The 23,134-nt window shown below is 51.2% G+C and overlaps 2 protein-coding genes across 5 annotated transcripts in view; both read left to right on the top strand.

Annotated features, from left to right (window-relative positions):
- TBC1D10B (TBC1 domain family member 10B) overlaps positions 1 to 9,344 on the top strand; it is a 12,298-nt gene extending 2,954 nt beyond the window's left edge. Inside the window, exons 2-10 of one of the 2 annotated variants that reach the window (XM_015559391.1) lie at positions 1,772 to 1,871; positions 2,169 to 2,276; positions 2,366 to 2,472; positions 6,208 to 6,322; positions 6,444 to 6,509; positions 6,664 to 6,853; positions 7,592 to 7,746; positions 7,837 to 8,321; positions 8,355 to 9,344. In XM_015559391.1, the coding sequence (XP_015414877.1) occupies positions 1,772 to 1,871; positions 2,169 to 2,276; positions 2,366 to 2,472; positions 6,208 to 6,322; positions 6,444 to 6,509; positions 6,664 to 6,853; positions 7,592 to 7,746; positions 7,837 to 8,321; positions 8,355 to 8,499 (1,471 nt within the window). In that variant the 3' untranslated portion in view covers positions 8,500 to 9,344. Of the gene's footprint in view, positions 1 to 1,771; positions 1,872 to 2,168; positions 2,277 to 2,365; positions 2,473 to 6,207; positions 6,323 to 6,443; positions 6,510 to 6,663; positions 6,854 to 7,591; positions 7,747 to 7,836 lie in introns of both variants that reach the window. The other variant, XM_015559386.1, reaches the window with a different exon arrangement.
- A 1,668-nt stretch (positions 9,345 to 11,012) lies between these two features.
- Positions 11,013 to 16,015, top strand: CD2BP2 (CD2 (cytoplasmic tail) binding protein 2). 3 transcript variants are annotated; one of them, XR_001512683.1, is made up of 8 exons: positions 11,013 to 11,096; positions 11,627 to 11,719; positions 12,508 to 12,643; positions 12,760 to 12,917; positions 13,023 to 13,458; positions 13,537 to 13,643; positions 13,699 to 14,863; positions 14,991 to 16,015. XR_001512683.1 is itself a non-coding variant. In XM_015559395.1 (7 exons), the coding sequence occupies exons 2-7, from the start codon at positions 11,642 to 11,644 to the stop codon at positions 13,828 to 13,830; spliced, it is 1,047 nt and encodes a 348-aa protein (XP_015414881.1). In that variant the 5' UTR covers positions 11,013 to 11,096; positions 11,627 to 11,641; the 3' UTR covers positions 13,831 to 16,015. The 3 variants fall into 3 exon arrangements, 2 of the variants coding, with proteins under 2 accessions (XP_015414881.1, XP_006753014.1); XM_015559395.1 differs by having other exon boundaries at positions 13,699 to 16,015; XM_006752951.2 differs by having other exon boundaries at positions 11,014 to 11,096; positions 13,720 to 16,015.
- Positions 16,016 to 23,134: the final 7,119 nt, after the last annotated feature.

The raw sequence follows: 23,134 nt of genomic DNA, 5'->3' as shown, positions 1-23,134 counted from the left end.
AGAATCATTGATCAGATGCCTCCTGCACGCCCCCTACTGGGGATCAAGCCCACCACCTGGGCATGTGCCCTGGGGACCTCCTGGTTCATAGGTTGCCGCTCAACCACTGAGCCACACTGGCCAGGCTCTTCTGTGCATTTTTAAAAACATATTTATTTTTTAAATTAATTTCAGAGAGGAAGGGAGAGAGAAATAGAACCATCAATGTTGAGAGAATCATTGGTCGGCTGCCTCCTGCAAGCCCCACATTGAGGATCGAGCCAGAAATCTGGGTATGTGCCCTGACCGGGAATCAAACTGTGACCTGGTTCATAGGTTGACGCTCAATCACTGAGCCATGCTAGCCGGGTGAGCCCTCTCTTTTAATAGTCCTTTATATACAGTTTCTCAATAGATTTCTCATCTCTTTGTGTTTTTCTTTTGTTATTTTAAAATATATTTTTATTGATTTCAGAGAGATAGGGAGAGAGAGATAGAAACATCAATGATGAGAGAGAATCATTGATTGGCTGCCACCTGCGTGCCCCGCACTGGGGATTGAGCTTGCAACCCAGGTATGTGCCCTTGACTGGAATCAAACCTGGGACCCTTCAGTCCACAGGCTGATGCTCTATCCACTGAGCCAAACCAGCTGGGCCTCCCATAACTTTGTGATGTAGGTTGTGGCACCCCTGTTTTACAGATGAGGAAGAGACTCAGGTTATCACTTATCAAGACACCCCGACTTCTAAGGACAGAAATGGGATTTGAGCTCAGGTCTGTCTGGAAACCCCAAGCTCTTTCTTCCATTCCACTCACCACCTGGTATTGACTCCTAAAAGTAATTATTTCAAAACTGATGGGGACCTTGGCTGGGTAGTTCATTCAGTTAGAGCATCGTCTCTATATGCCAAGGTTGCGGGTTTGATCCCCAATCAGGGCACATACAAGAATCAACCAATGAATGCATAAATAAGTGGAACAACCAATTGAAGTTTCTTTCTCTCTTGTTCTCTTTCTCTCTGTCTCAAATCAACAAAAATATTTTTTAAAGTCTATTAAAAAAAAAAGACTGATGAGGCATCTTGATGTGTAGCTCTGACAAACAGTGAGCAAACAGTGTAAGGAAAGCTTCATTTGCCTGGGAGTCGGGGGTGATTTCAGAGAGGAGGAGGTAAAGAGAATTGCAGGTGGCCCAAGGGTATTTCAAGAGTCTGATAGGAGAAAACTCAAGACAGTTGCTTCTAAGGAGACAGAAAAGTATATTCTATATTTTATTTTATGGATAATAATTGTTATTATCTCCTGCCCCCCTATATGTATTGTCTCATATAAACTGTCAGGTCGATATTGTTTTTCTTTACATCTTATACATGAGGAAATTGAGGCTTAGAGGAATTAAGTGACTTACCCAGGATTATACAATAAATAAGTGTTAAAAGCTAGAACTTGAATTTAGGTCTAATGCGAACTATGGTGTTACATATTCTGTTCTCTCTCCCCAAACTTCTATACATCAGAAGCAGGATTTAAACACGTGTCTGTATAGAAATCCAACATGAGAGCACAATCTCTGTGCAGAGATTCCTTCCAGAGGGAAGAAGTCCTTTCAGTTTGGTTAACTAGGGCCTTGGATAGTTAAATGGCCAGACATCTGATGTTTGGCAGCTCACACAATGTTTTTATGTCCAGTCTCTCATTTGAGCCTGGAGAGGTGGCTGCCGCAGTTCCCTCAGCATTCCAGGTATTACACTACCGCTACTCATCCTTTCCATGCTTCCCCGTCCCGCAGAGAGAGCTCCATTCCCGTGGATGTGGCTCGGCAGCGGGAGCTCAAGTGGCTGGAGATGTTCAGTAACTGGGATAAGTGGCTGTCACGACGTTTCCAGAAGGTGTGAGAAGGCTAAGTGGTGGGCAGGGCCGTGCACAAGGGGCAGGGGCAGGGTGGGCCCCGGGGCTCTGGGGAAGCCCAGGAACACGGTAGTATCTGCTCTATGGACCGTGCCGGGGAGAAGTGGGACTTGGGCCTGGGGAAGGAGTAACTTTAAGCCAGGCAGGGTCTACTGGAGTGGAGTGAAGCCTATGGATGTGGGCGGGGTGTCCCAGGGAGCCTGAGGATTGCGGGGGGGGGGAGACTTGGAGGCGGGCCAGTCCCTGAAGCTGTTCCCCTGCCTGCCCTTCTGCCCTAGGTGAAGCTGCGCTGCCGGAAGGGGATCCCCTCCTCCCTCAGAGCCAAGGCCTGGCAGTATCTGTCCAATAGCAAGGAGCTCCTGGAGCAGAACCCGGGCAAGTTTGAGGTGTGTCCAGGGTGTGGGGACATGTGACACTGGCTGAAGATGTCATCAGCTCCCCCGATCCTGAGGTAATTGTTGCTTTCCCACTGCAGGAGCTGGAACGGGCTCCTGGGGACCCCAAGTGGCTGGATGTGATTGAGAAGGACCTGCACCGCCAGTTCCCTTTCCATGAGATGTTTGCTGCTCGAGGGGGGCATGGGTAAGGTGGCCTGGCCACGTGGGTTAGTTCGCAAACATTTGTTGGTGGCTCCAGGTGGATACAAGACAGTTGAAAGCAGTTCATGCTCTCCAGGACTTCTAGAAGGCTGGTCCTTTGTGGCTTGAGTGTCAAGCCATATTGAGGGACGTGTTCTCAGAAGACTCTGACTTGGTGGGTGGGGCTGGGGGTCTGTTGTAGGGGCAAGAAAGGGAGGCACAGCAAGGGCTCATGGCATCGAGCTGGGCTTTCAAGGCTGATGGGAGCAGAGCAGGGGACAAGGTGTTCCTGCCTGGGGGTATGTAACTGGGTTTGGGCAGTGAGGTTGGGTAGTTGAGGCTGGAAAAGTAGTTTAGGGCCAGATCACAAAGGGCCCTTAAGTACTGTGCCAAGGCACTTGAATTTTTGTTTTTTCCCAGGATTTTCCGAGTGTAATATGCTCCCTAGTAATATGCAAGTTGATCTTAGGTGGTTCTTGGATGGACATTTTTTATCAACAAGTTCATCCTTTCAGCAAATATTTATTGAGCATCTACTATCTGCTAGGCACTCTCTTAGTCACGGATGACAGCAGTGAACAAGAGACAAAAACTCTTGCCCTCATGGGGCTTATTATATTTTAGTGGGGATAGACAGTACGATGAAAGAAAATATGTTGTATGTGAAATAAATGATGGTAAGTAATAAAGAGGGGAATAGAGAATGTGAATGGAAATTGGGGTTTAAGTGATTGGATCTGACTTTTATTTTTAGAGAGAGAGGAAGGGAAAGGGATAGATAGAAACATGATGAGAGAGAAACATCATCAATGGGCTGCCTCCTGTACACCCCCCGTTGGGGATCGGGCCAGCTACCCGGGCGTATGCCCTGACCAGGAATTGAACTGGTGACTTCTTGGTTCATGGGTCTATGCTCAACCACTGAGCAACACCAGCTGGGCAGGTCTGGCTTGTATTTTATTTTACTTTTTTTGTTAATCCTCACCTGAGGATATTTTTTTCATTGATTTTTAGATAGAGTAGAAGGGATGAGGAGAGGCAGAGAGAGAGAGAGAGACATCGATGTATGAGTGACACATTGGTTGCCTCCTGCACGGGGTCTAGGATTGAGCCTGCAACCCAGGTATGTGCCCTTGATCGGAATTGAACCTGAGACCCTTCAGTTTACAGGCCGATGCTCTAACCACTAAACAACTGGCTAGGGCTGACTTGTATATTTTAAGGTTCATCCTGGCTGCTGTGCTAAGGATAGCCTATAAGGAGACAAGGACAGAAACAGAGAAAACAGTGAGGAGACTATTTCCATAATCCAGGAGAGATGTTGATAGATAAAGATAATAGCAGTGGAACTACTGGGAGAAATGGTTGGATTCTGGTTATATTTTGAAGCTAGAGCCAAAGGATTTGCCAGTCGATTAGATGTGGAGTGTGTGAGAGAGAGAAAGAGAAGGAGTTATCAATGATTCTTAAGGTTTTTGGCCCGAGAAACTGGAGGCATGGAGTTACCATATGCTGATATGGATGGGGAAAACGGGGGAAAGTAAGTGTGGGAGGTATATCAGGCGTTCAGTTTTGGAATGTGTAGTTTGAAAAGCTTATTGGACAGCAAGATGGAGATGTCACGTAGGTTGGAGGTAAATATATATAATTGTGGATTTCGGGGAGAGGTTTAAATTGGAAAGTGAAGACCTGTCACTCTAGATGGGACATGGTACTGGATGAGGTTGTCAAGGCAGCAAGTGTATAAATGAAGGGAAGCTCAGAGACCGAGCCCTGCAGCTCCAACATTTTTAAGAATAGTAATTACTGAGAATGAACCAGTAAATGGACTGGAAGAAGCTGGAGAGGTAGAAGGAAAACCAGGAATATGTGATTCCTGGAAGCAAAGTGAAGAGTTTTAGGATCGGCTGTATGAAATGCTTCTGATGGGTCAAGCAAAGTCAAGTTGCAAATTGACCTCTGGACTAAAACTATGGGAGGCCTTAGATCAGTGATGGCGAACCTTTTGAGCTCGGCGTGTGAGCATTTTGAAAAACCCTAACTTAACTCTGGTGCCGTGTCACATATAGAAATTTTTTGATATTTGCAACCATAGTAAAACAAAGAGTTATATATTTTTTTAAAATATATTTTATTGATTTTTTTTACAGAGAGGAAAGGAGAGAGATAGAGAGCTAAAAACATCGATGAGAAAGAAACATCGATCAGCTTCCTCCTGCACATCTCCTACTGGGGATGTGCCCGCAACCCACGTACATGCCCTTGACCGGAAGCAAACCTGGGACCCTTCAGTCCGCAGGCCGACGCTCTATCCACTGAGCCAAACTGGTTTCGGCAAGACTTATATTTTTGATATTTATTTATTTTTTATATTTAAGAAAGAAAAATCAACCAAAAAATGAGTTCGCATGTCACCTCTGACACGCATGTCATAGGTTCGCCATCATTGTCTTAGATAAAAACAGTTTTGTGGGGAACAGTGGATTAAAGCCTCGCTGGAGAAAGGGAAGAAAGAAATTGAAGTCAGTGAGCCTATACTCTGGCGGAGTTTCACTTAATAGGTAAGGAAGGAAACAGTGTGATATTTGGAGAGGAAAGTGAGGTCAAGAGACTTACTTTAAACTAAAGGAAATAAAAGATGTAGTTTGCCAATGGGAATGATCTAGTAGAGGTAGAAGAATCGATGATGCAGGAGAGATGGGAAGGTTACTGGAGATGGCCTGTGTAGGCAAGGGGATGAGATCCAGTCCCAAGTGGAAAGGCTGTGCTTGTCCAGGATCACAGATAGTTCACCCGTAGCAACAGGGGGAAGGCAGGGAATAAAAGCAGACAGGTATTAGGTAACTAACTAGTATATCAAACCTGTCATTTCATGGATGCTATTGCAAAGTGGAGAATAATAGTAGGGGTGGAATGCAGATAAAGCACAAACGAAGATCACACTTCAGTGACTGGATTTTGGAAACACGATTGTAAGCAGTGGTCAGGAGTATGTGTGTGACTGGATGCAGGGAGATGATCTGGGAGGGCATTACTTTTTTCTGGGTAAGTGATGAAGGTTGAGCTGTGAAGTGGTTGTGAAGGAACAGACGGAATAAATTTAGGTCGTGGTGTTGAGAAGACTGATTAGCCATGGGGAGTAAAGGAAGGTTTTCTGTTTTCTGATGTGGGGTTGAGTGGACGGAATTCCCAGACACAGCGTTGGGGCACCCTCAAGGAAGAGGAGCAAGTCTAGGGAAGAGATTTTATTCTTTTGGATGTAGAGACGAGAAAGGTCTAAGGCACACCTGGCTTCCCAAGCGATCACCTAGAACCAGGGCCCATTGGTGGTGGTGGTTTGGGAGGGGGGCATGATACAAACATTCAGACTGCTAGAGGAGGACTGAAGCTGTGGCTATTGAAAGCTTCTGCAAGATGACGACCTTGAAGGTTTATTGGATGCTGGCAGATGGAGAGAGAGCGAACACAGACTGCTGGGAATGGTAGGGAGCACGTGGGGTGTGCAGGCAAGGGTGGAAGTCTGCAGCCTGGAATGCTTTGTGTGATCTGAGTCTTTGGCTTAAGCTTGATAGGCAGGACTAGGAAGGGATTTGAGGTGTGTGGTAGTCAATTCCAGAAGTTAATCTGGAATTAGATTTAGGAGGGGTCTGGGCTGGGGCTGGAGGCTGGGCAGATTTAGTTTGGGGCAGAGGCTTCCAACTCTTGTGCTTGCCCTCATGGTTTTTCCCGATACCCACAGGCAACAGGACCTGTATCGAATCCTTAAGGCCTACACTATCTACCGGCCCGACGAGGGCTACTGCCAGGCACAGGCCCCAGTGGCCGCAGTGCTGCTCATGCACATGCCTGCTGAGGTCAGCATACTGTGGTCCTGGTTGGGGAGGGGGTGGGGAGGATCTTGGCCTACAGTGGTGATGGGGGCGCTCTCTGCTCCATTTCTCAGGCCCCCTCCCTCCTTGTTTTTGCCCTTCTCAGCAAGCCTTTTGGTGCCTGGTACAGATCTGCGACAAGTACCTCCCGGGTTACTACAGCGCAGGGCTGGTGAGTACCTGAAGGCTTAGTACAACAGGCTGACCTTTCCCCAGGCTGCAGGGAGGTCCTTGTCCTGCCCTACCCTCTGCCCTTCTGTCCCCTCTGCTCTGGGCCTCGGCCACTGAGGTGAGGATCCCCTTCTCATGGCTCATCTCACCTTTAGGAGGCCATTCAGCTGGACGGAGAAATCTTTTTTGCACTCTTGCGCCGTGCCTCCCCACTGGCACACAGACACCTGCGGCGGCAGCGCATTGACCCCGTGCTCTACATGACAGAATGGTTCATGTGCATCTTTGCCCGCACTCTGCCCTGGGCGTCAGTGCTGCGTGTCTGGGATATGTTCTTCTGTGAAGGTACATTTGTAGGGGTTTTCACGGTGCCTGCCAGGCGGTGGTCTGCTGTTAGAAGGTGCTTGTTGGGTCTGGGGGTTGGAACCTGAGGCCTGGTCTTGGCTCTGCCACTAACCCCAGAGCCTACTCTCCCTCCCAGGAACCTGAAACCTATGGCAGCTCATTTCCCATCGTGGGCCTCAGTTTCCTCATATGTAAGGTTTACAGTGGGCTGCGCCAGCACAGCCAAGGGTGATCCCGAGTTGAGGGGGGGTGAAAGGATTAAGGAAAGACAGACAAGAGAATGAAAGCTGGGTCTCGGTGGGACGCTGCTCCCTGATGAGGAGACAGCGCCAGCGTCCACAAGCCGTGTCTTTATTTTATAGCAGATGCCACGAGGCAAAGTAGGGGCGTGATCACGTTGTTTACAGCATTCTCATGAGTTTCAGCCTCACTCAACTACATGCACCCGAACTCTATCATAAGGCACGTGGGGCTACATGTTCCGACCATGGGTTCAAGCTTACAACCACAGCCGTTGGCTATAATTGTGCTGGGAGCGCCCTGCCCTCCAGCTGGGACTTGCACGTGGCAATGAGAGGACCCTGTCCTTTCATTAGTCCGAGGCTTAAACCTGGCCAAAACACTGTATCCGCGCCCCACATTACAGTAGATAGGGATGGGAGCTGTGAGTCCCTCCTACATGGGACATGCTGAGGTCCCAGGCATGATCACCTGTGCTGTCTTTTCTCTACTCTGCAGGCGTAAAGATCATTTTCCGCGTGGCCCTGGTGTTGCTGCGGCACACACTGGGCTCAGTGGAGAAGCTGCGCTCCTGCCAGGGCATGTATGAAACCATGGAGCAGCTGCGCAACCTGCCCCAACAGTGCATGCAGGAGGACTTCCTGGTGCATGAGGTAGGCATGAGAGGCTTTGGCAAAGCCCAGATCTGCTTCAGGCCATCCCCACCTCATCTGCATTTTGGAACCCATTTCTTCTCCATCTAGGTGACTAACCTCCCAGTGACAGAAGCACTGATTGAGCGAGAAAACACAGCCCAGCTCAAGAAGTGGCGGGAAACCCGGGGGGAACTACAGTATCGGCCCTCACGGCGACTACATGGCTCCCGGGCCATCCATGAGGAACGCCGGAGGCAGCAGCCACCCCTGGGCCCCTCCTCTAGCCTCCTCAGCCTCCATAGCCTCAAGAGCCGGGGCTCCCTGGCAGCTGGAGGAGCCCCATCTCCACCCCCTCCCCACAGGGCCAGTGCTGGGCCTACCCCAGGGCCTGTGGTCACCGCTGAGGGACTGCATCCATCCCTTCCTTCGCCCACTGGTAACAGCACCCCACTGGGTCCCAGCAAGGAGACCCGGAGGCAGGAGAAGGAAAGGCAGAAACAGGAAAAGGAACGTGAGAAACAAGAAAAGGAACGGGAGAAAGAGCGACAGAAACAAGAGAAAGAGCGGGAGAAGCGGGAGAAGGAGCGGCAGAAGTGGGAAAAAGAGCTGGAGAAGGAACAGCAGAAGCAGGAGAAGGAACGGCAGAAGCAGGAGAAGAAGGCCCAAGGCAGGAAGCTGTCGCTGCGTCGAAAGGCAGATGGGCCTCCAGCCCCCCAGGATGGTGGGGACAGGTCCTCGGCCTCTGAGACCCGGCAGGACGCTTACTTCTGATCTCTGCTCTGGGCCTGGACTGCATGGCCCCCTCCTTTTCCCTCAGCCAAGAGCAGACCCCTCAGTAAGCTGTCCCTCTTCCTGAGGAAAGTGGCTTGACTCCCCGTCTCCCTGCCAGCTGCTGGTCCCTTCAGCCAGGACAGTCAGTGCATGGGGCAGCTGCATCTCTCCGAGGTAGCTGTTGAACAAGTCTGGAGCCCCTCACCTCCAGTGCTGGGGTCTCTCTCACTCTTGCCCCAGTTCCCTTTGGGGTCCCTTTCCAGGTGCTGTCCTGATTGGCCTTTTGTCACCAAAGGGGTGACTCTTGGCAATGGGGGAGTCAGTTTTCAGATTCTTACACTCCAGTTGCTCCCCTTACCCATGAAGTGGAGCTAGGTTCCTTTTTCTCTCCAGTCCTGCCTGCCTCCCCCACTTCCTGGCCGGGGGCCTCCTTGACTTCTGGACATCTCTGTGTTGTAATTATGTATAAAGGACCTGGTTGGCCCAGGGGTGGGGGTGTTCGCTCAATCTCCTGTCCTTTGGTTCTCCTTCCACAATGTTCTTGCACTCTATTTAAGGGGACATGCACTGGAACAGGAAATGTCCCCCACTTCCTCACCCACCACCGTCCTGCTCTCCTTCCTATTCACCCACCTTTCTCTGTATTCTCATGCCTCCCCTGCTTTGCCTCACCAGGACCCCCACCTTTCACCTTATTTCCTTCTAACCCTCCAGCCCCTATTTGGAAAGGGGGTCTTTTCTTGAGCTCCAGGGGGTGGAACCCAATGTTTACATTCTCTTCTGTATCTGCCCCCACCCCTTGTGGCGCTTTGAGAAACCAGAAAAGAACCTGCTATTATACCTGGGCATGTCTCCTGCCTTGTTATTTGATGAAGGGGGTTAGAATAAGGACTAGAGAGGAGAGAGCAAGTGATGAGTGAGCCAGGATCTATTGAAGCAGTTGGCTGGTCTTGGCAGGTAGGTACCCCTTGGCCTTTGGTCCATCTCTCAGCCATTCATCAACAAACAATGGTTGAGCTCCTGCCCCATCTTTGCCTGGGATCGGCTGTCTCCATCGTCACTGGCCTCCGGAAGCCCTCTAGGTATCAGCTGCAGTGCCCGGATCTCCTTCCCAAAGCGCTCATGCAACTCCTGGAACCTGGAGTGGGGACTGAGGGTGGCTAGAAGTTGGCCAGCTGCTTGGCACAGCTTTGGTACTGAGCCTCTAGCGGGTGGGGGTTGTAGCACAGCCAGCTGCCTCCAGCTCACCCCAGCCTGAACCCACAGCCAGGTTCCCCGCTCCTGGTTTTCTGCCTCCAGCCTGTAGGCCTGCCCAACTTGTGTGCCCTCTACCCCAGGGGTCAGGATGGTAAAGGCATAGGGTTCTGTGGCCCAAGGCATGGCTCCACCTGGCAGTTCTCCAACAGGATGAGGCCCAGGGGCATGTCTGCCTGGTGCTCCTGGTAGAAGAGGAGGCTTCCCCTGAAGATGAACCAGGGACCCTGGTAGCTGGTATTTTGGTCCTTCATTAGCATGATGCCCTCCAGGTCTGGAACCTGTACCTGTGGGAGAAACTGAGCACAGACTTTGGGTGCAGTTTCCTGGTCGGACGATCTGGAGGAAACGGACAGGAGGGGTGGTCCATCTTGCTCCCCTGGGGATCCCCATGCTGCCTCCTATGGTTCCAGTAGGCTCTTCCTGGGCACAGCCTCAGCTTAGTGGGACTCAGGCTCTGAGTGTCCCCGCAGCACGGAGACACCCACTCAGCCCTGCCTCGGGCCAGGTTACAGAACCCGGGAAGGGCCCCTGAGCCGGGGCCTGTTTGCTAAGAGGGTCTTCATTCTGCGGCTGTGAAGAGGGGCTCTGGTGCCCTTTCCCGGGCCTACCTGAGATCGGGGCACAGGGGGCTCTGGCCTCGGTGCTGGGAGCCGGTGCCACGGCCACCTCTCCGGTAGCGGTAGCGGGGCCCTTTCCACTTCGGAAGCCTAGAATCAGCCCCGGGAGAGGGGTGGGTAAATTACTTCCCCTGCGTCCTAAGGGGAGCTGGGTCCGGAGAGTGCCCCACCCCGGTCCGGTCCGGGGCCTCAAGGCGGGCCAGCGGGAGAGCCGGGCTCACCCCAGGGAGAGGAGCGGGCCGATGACTGGCCGCCGAGCTGGGGAAGGATTTCCAATGGGATGGTGAGGGGCGCAGGGTTGGCCGGCCCTGAGGAAAGGTGACGCAACCCTAGAAAGAGTAACGAAGGCAGGACCCCATCGGCCCTGCTCGGATTTGCCCCGCACCGTGACCTGGCGCCCCGTCCCCAGAGCCGCTACTGCTGTGGGAGGGAATGGGCACTGCGTGGGGTCATCCCCCTCGCTCGATGGGGGTCCAGCAGCTCACAGGTCCCGTCTTCTCGTCGTATTGCCCCGAACAGCTTACGTCACTACTGAGAGGGGGTGTGACTTCCCCGCTCCGCCCGAACTCCCGCCCGCGGCGTCGGTTGGTCCTCCCTGGAGCGAAGCCACTTCCGGCCTTCCGGGCGCTCTCCACAGTTCCCTTCCGGGTGAAGGCCTGTGCCCCGGATGTAGCCCCGGCGCGAGCAGCTCCCTTCCCTTGCCGGGCGGCCCAGGGTCCTTAGGTGAGCGCGCCGGGGGCTGCGTGAGTCCCGCGGCTCTGCCGCTGCTCTGAGCTGTGCACACAGCCCGCGGCAGGTGGGGGCCAGCCCGCGGCGGAGTTGGGGGTTCGGCGCAGGGAGGAGCCGGGGGACCAGAGCGCTAGGTCCCGGGTCCGCCCGGACCTCACGGGCCCGAGGGAGCTGGGGTGGAGGAGCGGGTGTCAGCCCGCGGACCCGCGTCGCGACTGGACTGCGGGAGCCGGGAATGGGGTGGTCACGGGAGGAAGCCGGTCCCCGCGCGTCTCGGGTGGGGGTGCGAGTGGGAGCCCCTCCGCGTGCCCGCCTCGGACCCGGCTCCAGCTGCTCTCTTGGATGCCATCCCGGGTCCCGGGTCCCCGGGCCGCCAACTCCCCTTCCGGCCCCGATTCTGTGCTGCTTCCCCCACAGCCTGGATCTGTGCGCACCTGGGAGGCATTGCTGCGCTGAGGGCCCTCTCGCGGCGAGTGTCCTCTCGCCGGGTCCCCTAATCTGCACCTTTCTGCTGTTTGGGGAAGACCCTCTGTGCAGCCATGCCGAAGCGGAAAGTGACCTTTCAGGGCGTGGGAGACGAGGAGGATGATGAGGAGATCGGTGCTCCCAAGAAGAAGGTGAGGGGCCGGCCTCCGTGTTCTGGGGAGGAGTGAGGGGCGGAAACGGGAACTGAAGCCAGAGAGGGGAGAAGCTTTGGGGAGAAAGAACGGGTAGAAAGGGCCAGGTTTTCATGTTCTCTGCGAAGGGCGTTTGGGGGATTTTCAGGTTGAGTCCAGATCCTGGAGCATTTTGAGGAAGAGTGCGGGTGTGAAGAAAAAAAACTAGTACTTTCCTCCCACCTTCTAAGTTCTTGTAGCTGGGCCAAAAATCAAATTCAAATTTAATACGTGCACATGGGAAATTCACATAAGCATGAAAATTCCAAGCTCAGTGAGGCAACATTAGGTATATATGACATTTTAAAACAATTTTTTTAAAATTGATTTCAGAGCGGAAGGGAGAGGTAGAGGGAGATAGAAACATCAATGATATGAGAGAATCATCGATCGGCTGCCTCCTGCACACCCCCCCCTGGGGATCTGTTTCTTTGTTACCAATGTTGTGCCCCTCCCCCCCCAACAAAGAAACAGAATTTCCGGAGGATGAGGCGCAGAAATCAGGATTTAAAAAAGATTCCCAGGTGATTCTAATGTGCAGCCAAGATTGAGAACCATTACTGTAGTAGGTTTCTTTTGTTTGAATCTATCGGGCAGGAAAGCGGGGAGGGCCAAAGGTTCTTTCTGAGTCTTGTTTCTTAATAGCTTAAAATTAATGTTCCAAAAAGGCAGCTTCAGGTTGGCAAAACGTTGGTTCCCTTCAATAACCAGTAACCTGCATCTGTGGACTGTCTGACTCCTGCTCACAGCTGGTGGACCCTGTGGCTGGGGCAGGAGGTCCTGGGAGCCGCTTCAAAGGCAAACACTCTTTGGACAGCGATGAGGAGGATGATGATGAGGAGGGGTCCAGCAAATACGACATCCTGGCCTCAGAGGATGTAGAAGGTGAGTTACACCCAAGAACTGACTCTGCTAGGGGAGCAAACAGGCTCCTGGGAATGTGGACGAAGGAGGCTCCTGTCTCTTGCCTGCCAGCATGGACACCTATGTCTTTGGTGCAGGTCAGGAGGCAGCCACACTCCCCAGTGAGGGAGGTGTGCGCATCACACCCTTCAACCTTCAGGAAGAGATGGAGGAAGGCCACTTCGATGCTGATGGCAACTACTTCCTGAACCGGGATGCTCAGATCCGAGACAGCTGGCTGGACAACATTGACTGGGTGTGGCTCCGGGGCTGGCATGGCTGGGGCCTGGAGGCAGCAAATGCTTGGGCCCTGCTGGCAGTTTGTGTGAAATAACCCCCTCCCCCCATTTCCACATTACAGGTGAAGATCAGGGAGCGGCCACCTGGTCAGCGCTCACCGTCAGACTCCGGGGAGGAGGACAGCCTGGGCCAGACACCAATGAGTCCCCAAGCGCTCCTGGAGGGCCTTCTGGAGCTCCTGCTGCCAAGAGAGACAGTGGCTGGGGCACTGAGGCGTCTGGGGGCCAGAGGAGGAGGCAAAGCGGGTAGCAAGGGGCCTGGTCGGCCCAGTTCCCCCCAGCGCTTGGACCGGCTGTGCAGTTTGGCCGACCAGATGGTGGCTCGAGGCAACCTTGGTGTTTATCAGGAGACAAGAGAACGCTTGGCCATGCAGTTGAAGGGGTTGGGGTGCCGGACCCAGGGACCCCCTGACCCCACGCCCCAGCCTTCTCTGGACATGTTTGCTGAGGAAGTAGCAGAAGGGGAGCTGGAGACCCCAACCCCTGTCCAGAGAGGAGGTGAGATTTCAAGGCAGAGGTGGGGTGTGGGCAGGGGCAGGACACTTGAAGCCCAAATGGCTTTGCTTGCTGTTTTAGAACCAGAGTCCCCAGGAGACGGTCTGCTGGATGTGATGTGGGAATATAAGTGGGAGAATACAGGTGATGCTGAGCTCTACGGGCCCTTCTCCAGCAGCCAGATGCAGGTACGCCCCATCTGCCTCGTCTCTCCCCTCCCAACCCTCCTCAGTCCTCCTCCAGTTCTGCCCTCTCTTCCTGCAGACTTGGGTGAATGAAGGCTACTTCCCTGACGGTGTCTATTGCCGGAAGCTGGACCCCCCTGGTGGACAGTTCTACAACTCAAAACGTATTGACTTTGACCTCTACACCTGAGCCTTCTGAGGGCCAGTTTAGTGGCTCTTTCTTTCCTGGACTCTCTGGAGGAGGCCCCAGTTGCCTCAGGCAGTGAGGATATTGGGGGCCACTTTTCAGTCAATTTCCTTTCCCAATAAACGTCTATAGTTGTGTATTAGGCCCTTGACTGTCCTGATGGCCAGAAGCCAGGGACCTCCACAGCCCCTTTGGATTTGCCTCTGTCCTTGAGTATTTCCTCATGAAGTTTCTCTTTGAGAGTTTCTGGTTTTTGTTTACCACTCCTAGGGGCAGAGCCAGGGCTGTCAGGTGTCCTGTGGCCTCCCCACCTGGACTCTGCTCACCATCTGAAAACCCCTTCACTCCCATGTCATTCTCCAGTGTGGGAGTTCCTGTTCCGCTGTTCTTAGGTCATTGGCTGTTAGGACCTGAGTCTCTGTCCTTGCAACTAGAATAGGATAGAGCCCCAGAAGTGGAGATTTCAGGCCTTGAAGGGCTAGGACATCTGTTGGGTGTGAGCAGGAAGCCTGGTATTCACTGGCTCCCACTGGCTCAGGCTCCTTAGGTGAAGAGCAGACTCAGCGGTGGCACTGGAAGGCCCCTTCAACTGTCCATTGAACAAGCGCTGAGAGGGGCGGTGCCTCACTGGAGGTTACACAGCAAGTCAGGCTTGGCACAGACCCAAGGGGCTCCTTTCCCAGACCTTTCTTGGTACCAGGTCTTTTCTGCCTGGCCTTTGAGACTCTGAAGCTTATATTTTCTGGGCTCCCACAGTGTGCCTGGCACAGGGCTAGTGCCTTGAGGGGACTAAGATAACTGAGCTGGTCCCCTTTCATGAATTCAGAGTTAGGGGTGAGGGAGCGGGGTGAAATTATACCATGTCTCAGGTATAATTCTATAGTGAGACCTGAACATCCCCGTCCCCCTCATCCCTTTAGTGCTGCCTTGGTCTCCTCACTTGCGCCGAGTTAGATTGATTCCTCCCCTTTTCACCTTGGCTGGCCATTGGGATCTCGTGGGGAGCTGTAAAATTACTTCTCAGAGAATTGAATGAGTTGATCTAGGTCAGTGGTTCTCAACCTTGGCTGCACATTAGAATCACCTGGGAATCTTAAAAATCCTGATGAGGCCCAGAAATCAGAGTTAAAAAGATTCCCAGGTGATTCTAATGTGCAGCCAAGGTTGAGAACCACTCATCTAGGTAATGGCCTGGAGGCTGGGTCTTTTCAGTGTGAGGCCAGGTGAACAGCCTGACTCCCAAGACAGGTTACCCCTGGGGCGGGATCGGTTCCTGGACCTGCTGTGGGAGCCTAGCTGAGCATGTGTGTGGCCAGGGCTCTGGTGGAGTTCGTTAGTTACTGGAGAGCTGAGCACCAGAGCCATGGGACACCTGGGCGGTGGAAGGGGCCAGGCCAGAACCAGGGATACCTGATGTTCTAGTGAGGCCTACAATTTCTGTAATCATCCACCCACTCTAGTGCTAAGCCAGACCTCGTTTTCATTGACTCCAAGGTGCCTTTGGCTGTAAAATGGTTTACTTTGTGTCATTAAAAAAGGAAACCCTACCCATTGCAGTTGTAAGATGTCATCGATTAGAAAGTGCATTGCGATCTCAGAAATGTTCAGAAGTGAAGAGAGGTCTCTTAGGACCAGTGAAGTACATGCTCACCTTTATGTCCCGGTGTTTGGTGACTAGATGGAAGGAAGCCGATGGACAACTCCCCTGGATGTCCCACAGGCACCTTAGGCTCCACCTGCTCAGCTGACCTCCCTTCTCCTCACTGCCTGTTCCTTTGTTCACCTCCCTGCTGCCCCTGTGTGGACAGGATAATTGCCCCCAAAGATGTCCACATCCTCAATCTCAGAACCTGTGCATATGTGACCTTACGTAGCAAAAGGGACTTTGCAGAAATGGTTGACTTTGAGACGAGATTATCATGGATAATTGAGATGGGCCCAGTGTAATCAAGGGTCCTCTGAAGGGAAGGGGCGGCAGGAGGGTCAAAGTGAGGGAGGAGAAGCTGTTACACTGCTGCTGGCTTTGAAGATGGAAGGGCCATGTGTCAGGGATGCAGTGGCCTGTAGAAGCTGGAAAAGGCAGGAAAACACAAAGAAATGCAGCTCTATTGACAGGAGTTAGCCCAGTGAAAATAATTTTAGATTTCTGACCGCTAGACCTCTAAGAGAATAAAATGTGTTGTTTTAAGCCATTGAGTTTGTGGTAATTTGTTAAAGCCCCAATAGGAAACCAACTCACACCCCATCCAGCTGAATGCCTCTCCCCCTCATGAATATCCCTAAGTCTTCTGTGGCCATGTCTCTTTCAAGGCCTTAATAGCACTTAACTCACTTGCTTTAAAAACAAACTTGTATATGTGTCTAAATTTTTTTAAAAAATGTTTTTATTGATTTTAGAGAGGAAGGGAGAGAGAAATCAATGATGAGAGGATCATTGATTGGCTGTCTCCCGCACGCCCCCTACTGGGAGCTGACCCTGCAACCAGGACCTGTACCCTGACTGGGAATCGAACTGACCTGGTTCATAGGTCAACGCTCAACCACTGAGCCACACTGGGCTGTGTAAATTTTTAAATAAGCTTTTTATATTTTACAGTAGTTTTGTATATTTACAAGAGTAGTACAGAGAGTTCACTGTTTCCCCTATTAACATCTGTCAGTGGTACATTTGTTACAACTAACCAACCAACAACGTTACTATTTTTAAGTTATTGAGCTATCCACCCATTTAAAGCGAACAATTCAGTGGTTTTTAGTATATTCATGGTGTTGTGCAAGCATCACTACAATCTAATTTTGGAACATCCTTGCTTACCCTAAGAGCCACCCCACCCATTAGCAGTTCCCATCACTCCCCATTTCCGCCCCCCACCCTTCAGTCTCTGGCAACCACTGATTTTACTTGTGTAGATTTGCCTGTTCTGGGCTTTCATACAAATGGAGTTGTACAATATGTGGTCTTTTGTGTCTGCTGCTTGCACTTGGCATGTTTTCAAGATTCTAACGTGTAACAGTATTTTATCTTTTTGTTGTTGAATAATCTATTGTATGGATATATGATATGTTGCTATTAACTATCCACACTTCTTTTTTTAAATTTCAGAGAGGAAGAGAGAGGGAGGGAAGGAGAGAGACATCAACGATGAGAGAGAATCATTGATCAGCTGCCTCCAGCACGCCCCCTACTGGGGATCGAGCCTGCAACTCAGGCATGTGCCCTTGACTGGAATTGAACCTGGGACCCTTCAGTCTGCAGGCTGACGCTCTATCCACTGAGCCAAACCAGCTAGCGCTATCCACACTTGATATGGATTTTAATTATAAGTTTTCTCTAATGTCCTTTATCTGTTTCAGAATCCTTTAGGGTTCCACATTACGTTTAGTGTCATGCCTCTTTAGCTTCCTCTGGGGTGACAGTTTCTCAGACTTGTATTTGCTGACCTTGAAGGTTTTGGAAGCACTGGTTAGGTGTTTTGTAATATATTCCTAAAGTTTGGGCCTGTCTGGTATTTTTCTCACGATTAGATTTGGGTTATGGGTTTGGGGGAGGACGATCCGGGAGGTGAAGTTCTTGTCTTTTACTGAAAGCCTCTCATGGCTCTACATTCCCCTCACAGTACAGTTCACAGGCTTGAGAGGCCTCCATGGCCGGGCTGGACCCCAGTCCCACGTCTGCCTCCGTTTCCTTTCTCCCTTACCTCCCCCCACTCCAGGCTCCAGCCTGTTCCAGAGCAGGGCAGCTCATTTCACTTCTCCAGGCTGGGCCAGTGATGCCTTTCTCTTCTCTGACTGCCTGGGGGAGGAAGGCCAATTAAGGTGTCGTGTGACTTAGCTCTAGGCCTCCTTGTCCTAAAGGCTTCATGGCTCCGCCCCACTCCCCAGCTGGCTCTTCATTTCTCCCACTGCGCCCAGGAGCACAGATGTCTGACAGCACCGAGCATTTTCTCCTGGTCTGTCTCCACCAGTTATAGCCTGAGACGGGTCAGTGGTGATGAAGGAATAGGAAATGAGCCAATTCTTCCCTGGTTCTGTGCCAGGGGGACAGCCTCCTCCTGAGCCAGGCTAGAGAGTGGGGGCCTTTGGGGCTGTCTGTCTTTGCTGCCCCAGAAAAGATGAGTGATCTGGGTGGGCGGTGTACAGGTGTCTAGACCCAAGGGTCTCTCAAAGGGCAGGACAGAGGAGTCGTCAGGGGCATCCTAGTCCCTGGGAGTGTCACTGAGCCAGGGACAAATTCATAGGAGGGGTTCAAGGTCAAAACTGCAGATGTCACTGCATCTGGGACCCCAGACCCGCTGAAATGCAGCTTCTAGCCTTTGGCGGCCTTTTTCCAGGAGAGTAGCAGGAGCCGGAAAGATGAGCTGGGTGCTCCTGGTTGAGGGTCTGGGTATCACACTGCCCTGGGCACCTGGTGGGTCCTGGGGAGACCAGCACTGTGGAGGAGCCCCCAAAGGGACTAAAATTAAAGGTTCGAGCGCCACAAAGCCGGAGGAGTTGGGGGAAGTGTTAATGCCTTTGACACACCTGCCACCCCTTCCAGACCCACCCGGCTGGCTGGATGCCTCATTGCACAGTCACGGAGCCCGCCCCTCCCAGGCCTGAGACTGAGCAGCTTGTCTTCTCTCTGCTCCCAGCTGGAGCCCACAGATACCAGCTGGTCCTGATGCTGAGGAGGAGTTTCTCTCTCACTTCCTCCGGGAAGCTTGTCTTGGCCCCTAGATTTGAGCAAGGCCTCCTGTTATGTGGTCCCACAGGTCCTTGTACTTTGTAATCCTTATCGATGACTGCAGTAGGTTCTCTGGGAGCTGGGACCATGGGGGCCCCATATATCCCCAGCACTGAGTGTCACACTTAGTACATAGCAGATGTTCGATAACTATTTGCTGAAAAGGGTTTAGAAGGGCTATTTAGAGCTCTCCAGTCTCAGCAGATGGCCCAAGGGAGGAGATTGAAACGGGAGTACAAAGGAATCACAACAAATTTAGTTGGGATACCAGGGGGCCCAAGACTCCTCTTGTTCCAGATGTCATGAACTCTGAGCCCAGCCCAAGTTTCCAACTTTGTCTACTGGTTTGTTTTTTTAAAATATATTTTTATTGATTTCAGAGAGGAGGGAAGAGAGAGAGAGAGAGATAGAAACATCAATGATGTGAATCATTGATCGGCTGCCTCCTGCACGCCCCCTAATGGGGATTGAGCCCACAACCTGGGCATGTGCCCTGACAGGAATCGAACCTGGGACCCTTCAGTCTATAGGCCAAAGCTCCCTCCACTGAGCCAAACCAGCTAGGGCCAACTTTGTCTTCTTTATATCCCTTCTCATCCCAGGCTCCAGCCCAGCCAACCCTGTCCCTTTCTGCCTCTTGTTTAAGGTGTTCCCTCTTCCTGGAACACCCACTCTAGACTCCTCCACAGAGCCCTCTTGTAACCAAACAAAAAAATGGAGGTTCGGCTGCCTCCTGCAATGAAAGTCAAACTTGTGAGGCAGGTGCTGGTGAAAAGGAAAGAGGTTTTGCTGTTGTTAACACTCACCCAAGGATATTTTTTCTATTGCTTTTCAGAGAGTGGAAGAATGGGAGGGGAGAGGAAGAGAAACATCTGGTGAGAGAGACACATCAACTGGTTGTCCCCTGCACGCAGCTTGATCAGGGTGAACCTGCAACCTAGGTGCCTGCCCTTGACCAGGAATTGAACCAGGGCCTCTTCGGTGCACAGTTTGATGCTCTAACCACTGAGAACACCGCCAGGGCAAGAAAGAGGTTTTATTCAGGAGCCATAGGACCTGGGAGAGTGGTGGACTCCCAGCTCAGAAACCAATCTCACCTTCTGCTCAAAGATCACTCCTCTTCCTGTTCAAGCCTGCCGTTCTTATAGGGGTAGGGAGGGCTGCTTTTTCTGTCTTTCTAGCTTTTGGAGTGTGGGGAGGGGTCCTGTCCATTCATATTTCTAGTTTTTGGCCAATGGGAGAGACTCCCAGACGCTCTGACGGACCGTCTACGGTAACACTCTCACATTTCCTCCTCTGTCCTCCTGTGAGAATTTATTTCACACTGTCTTAGGCTCATGGGACAATGTTTTTGTCCGCCAATCGAAACAGGGCAGATGACAGACTCTTGCCAGATTATTTATGTGAAAGTGATTGTCCTGAGTGCACAGGCCTCCAAACGCAGAGGGCTGACACTAAATAACTTCTTTTTAAAATGTTTTGTATTGGTTTCAGAGAGAAGAAGGGAGAGGAAGAGAGAGAGAAACATCAATGATGAGAGAGAATCATTGACTGGCTGCCTCCTGCACGCCCCATATTGGAGACTGAGCCTGCAACCTGGGCATGTGCCTGACCGGAAATCAAACTGTGACTTGTTGGTTCATAGATGCTCAACCACTGAGCAATACTAGCTGGACCTAAGAAACTTCTTAAAGTAATTGTTTTCAGTAGCAAAAGTCTTTTTTAAAATTTATTTTTCTTTTTCTTTCAAAATAATAGTGCACATAGTTTTAAAAATTCAGACAGCATTCCATGGTATAAGCAAATGAAAAATAGCAATGCCCTGCACTCCCCCTTACGAATCTCATTCCTGTAGAACTGTCCTGATTCCTTTTAGTTGTTTCTACTGATGTTTACCTCCAAATGTCTAATAACATCACTTTTTAAAAATTTCATTATTTTTTAAAATGTTTTATTGATTTTAGAGAGAGAAAAAGGGAGAAGGAGATAAACATCAATGTGAGAGAGAAACATTGATTGGTTGCCTCTTGCACATGCTGCAACCAGAGATCAAACTGGCAACCTGGGCATGTACCTGACCAGGAATGGAACCCACCCCTTTTGGTGTACGGGATGATGCTCCAAACAACTGAGCCACACTGACCAGGGCTCAGTGAGATTTTTTTAAATGTATATATATATATTTTTTTTTTAATTGATTTTTAGAGAGAGGAAGAAGAGGCTGAGAGAGAAACATTGATGCAAGAATGAACTTGGTTTGGCTGCCTCCTGCATGCTCCCTACTGGGGATTGAGCTGGCAACCTTTTGGTGCATAGGACCATGCTCAACCAATCAACCAACTGAGCCACACCGGCCAGGGCTCAATGAATTTTTAAATTCACAGAGCTCTGCAGCATAACCACACTTAATTGTAGGACATTTGTATTACCTTAAAAAGAAACCCTAAATCCCATTTCATTCCTACCTCCCAGGCCCTGACAATCACCAATCTATTTCTGTTTTTATGGATTTTCTTTTTTTGAACATTTGAAATGAATGGAATCATACATACGATATGTGGTCCTATATGACGGCTTCTTCCACTTGCCAAAATGTTTTCAAGGTTCACCCATGTTAAAGCATGTGTCACTACTCATTTCTTATTAAAGCTGAATAATATTCCATTCATCAGTTGATGGACATGTGGGTTGTTTCTGCTTTTGGGCAATTGTAAATAATGAGAGGACCAGTGTACAGATTCATGCACGGGTGGGGTCCCTCAGCCTGGCCTGTGTTCTCTTGCAATCTGGGACCCCTTGGGGGATGTCAGACTGCCGGGTTTCGGACCGATTCCCGAGGGATGTAGCAGTGCCGAAGTGGCAGCCAGCCTGCTGTGCCAGCTGCTGCTGCTGCTGCCGCCGCCGCCACCTGCCACTGCTGCCAACAGCACTGCCTCGGAGAGGAGGTGGGAGAGGCTCCTGCCACCACCGCAGCTGCACTCCCAGCTGTGAGCCCGGCTTCTGGCTGAGTGGCGCTCCCACTATGGGAGTGCACTGACCACCATGGGGCAGCTCCTGCTTTGAGCATCTGCCCCCTGGTGGTGAGTGCATGTCATAATGACCAGTTGACCAGTCGTTCAGTCACAATGGTTGCTTAGACTTTTATACATATACTAGAGGCCTGTTGCACAAAGAGATTCATGCAATAGGCCTTCCTTTCCTCTGGCTGCTGGCACCTGTTTGCCTCCGGATCCCGGGGCCCAGGCCTTCACTCTGGCCGAGTTCTGGCTGGAGCCGGCCCCGGAAACATCAGGCCTCGCTGCTCTGCTGGCCCTGGGCCATCAGGCTTCGCTCCACCTCTTGGAGCCTACATATGCAAATTAACCACCATATTTGTTGGTGGTTAATTTGCATATCATGCTGATTAGCCCATGGGAGGCGTAGCGAAGGTATGGTCAATTACCATGTTAGTCTATTATTAGATAGGATAGATGCTTTATGAACAAGTTTTTGCATGTGTATAAGCTTGTGTTTTGTTTTTTTTAATTCTAAGGTGAATTTTTATTTCTACAAAAAAAGGCAGTCAAAACAATGTAAAACAGGAAAAGTACATTACTGAGTGAGCTCCACGTGGAGCTTAACTCTGCAAAGGCTGTGCGTCCAGAGGGAGAAAGGCCGTCTTGTTCCTGGGCTGGCCTGGCTGGCTGCTTCGAAGGAAGAGGCCCAGGGCATCGGTGACCCCGGGCTGGTTCTGGCCCTGGCTGAGTCCTGCCAGTACCAACCTGCAGAGGGTCAGACTGTGCTGATGAGGGCTGGGCTGGGGCTGCTACTCTGAGGAGGTGGAGAATGAGCACATTCGGATGGAGCTGCTGACCGGTGAGTGTTGAATTTCAAATGGACATTCTGGGTTTAGTGCTGTCTGTAATGACCATCTTTTAAAATGGCTGCAGGGAGGGGCGTAACACTTTGACCTGAGGGACCTCTAACTGATGAGAAGTTTCTGGAACAAGTGCAGTGTCCTCTGGCTGGCTGCCCCCTCCCCCTGGGTGACCACAGATCTGATATTGCAGGGCCTCCCCCAGCAGGCGGGCCTCACACAGGCAGCAGGGTTGCCATTTAAGCAGTGTTTTTGTGGTAACATTGGCCAGATTTTTACATAAGAGGTGGGCCTCCCTTTTCACAGTTTCTTGGGGGGTTTTTGGTGGTGGTGGTTTGCTTGTTTTTTAAATTTAAAAAAAGGATGTTATAAACTGGAATCAGAATAACTTGAATGAACTCCCACACTGGGCAATGCAACATGGGAGAAGAGAAGCCACCAGACCAAACAGAGCTGTCTCCTCCTTTGTGGAGGAGATGGGGTCTAGGTCTGGGAAAGTGAAAGAGTGAGAAATAAACTGAATACAAGAAAGTGGGTGTTGAAAGGGCATGGGAAGAAAGGGAACCACAACCTTTTATTTTAAACCTTAAGGTCTAGCCCTGGCTGGTTTGGCTCAGTGGATAGCAGGGGTGGACAAACTTTTTGACTCGAGGGCCACAATGGGTTCTTAAACTGGACCGGAGGGCCGGAACAAAAGCATGGATGGAGTGTTTGTGTGAACTAATATA

The sequence above is a fragment of the Myotis davidii genome, unplaced genomic scaffold (genome assembly GCF_000327345.1).
Source record: "Myotis davidii unplaced genomic scaffold, ASM32734v1 scaffold1391, whole genome shotgun sequence".
Lineage (NCBI taxonomy): Eukaryota > Metazoa > Chordata > Mammalia > Chiroptera > Vespertilionidae > Myotis > Myotis davidii.
The sequence above is the reverse complement of the archived record's forward strand: the minus strand, read 5'-3'. Positions and strand labels throughout refer to the sequence as shown.

What these genes read in the sequence shown, in the direction of transcription:
- CD2BP2 (XM_015559395.1), top strand. Translation starts at nt 11,642, where the DNA reads ATGCCGAAGCGGAAAGTGACCTTTCAGGGCGTGGGAGACGAGGAGGAT. An exon ending in GGCCTCAGAGGATGTAGAAG is followed by an intron (nt 12,644 to 12,759) that starts GTGAGTTACACC and finishes TCTTTGGTGCAG; the next exon opens with GTCAGGAGGCAGCCACACTC. An exon ending in TCTCCAGCAGCCAGATGCAG is followed by an intron (nt 13,644 to 13,698) that starts GTACGCCCCATC and finishes GTCCTCCTCCAG; the next exon opens with TTCTGCCCTCTCTTCCTGCA.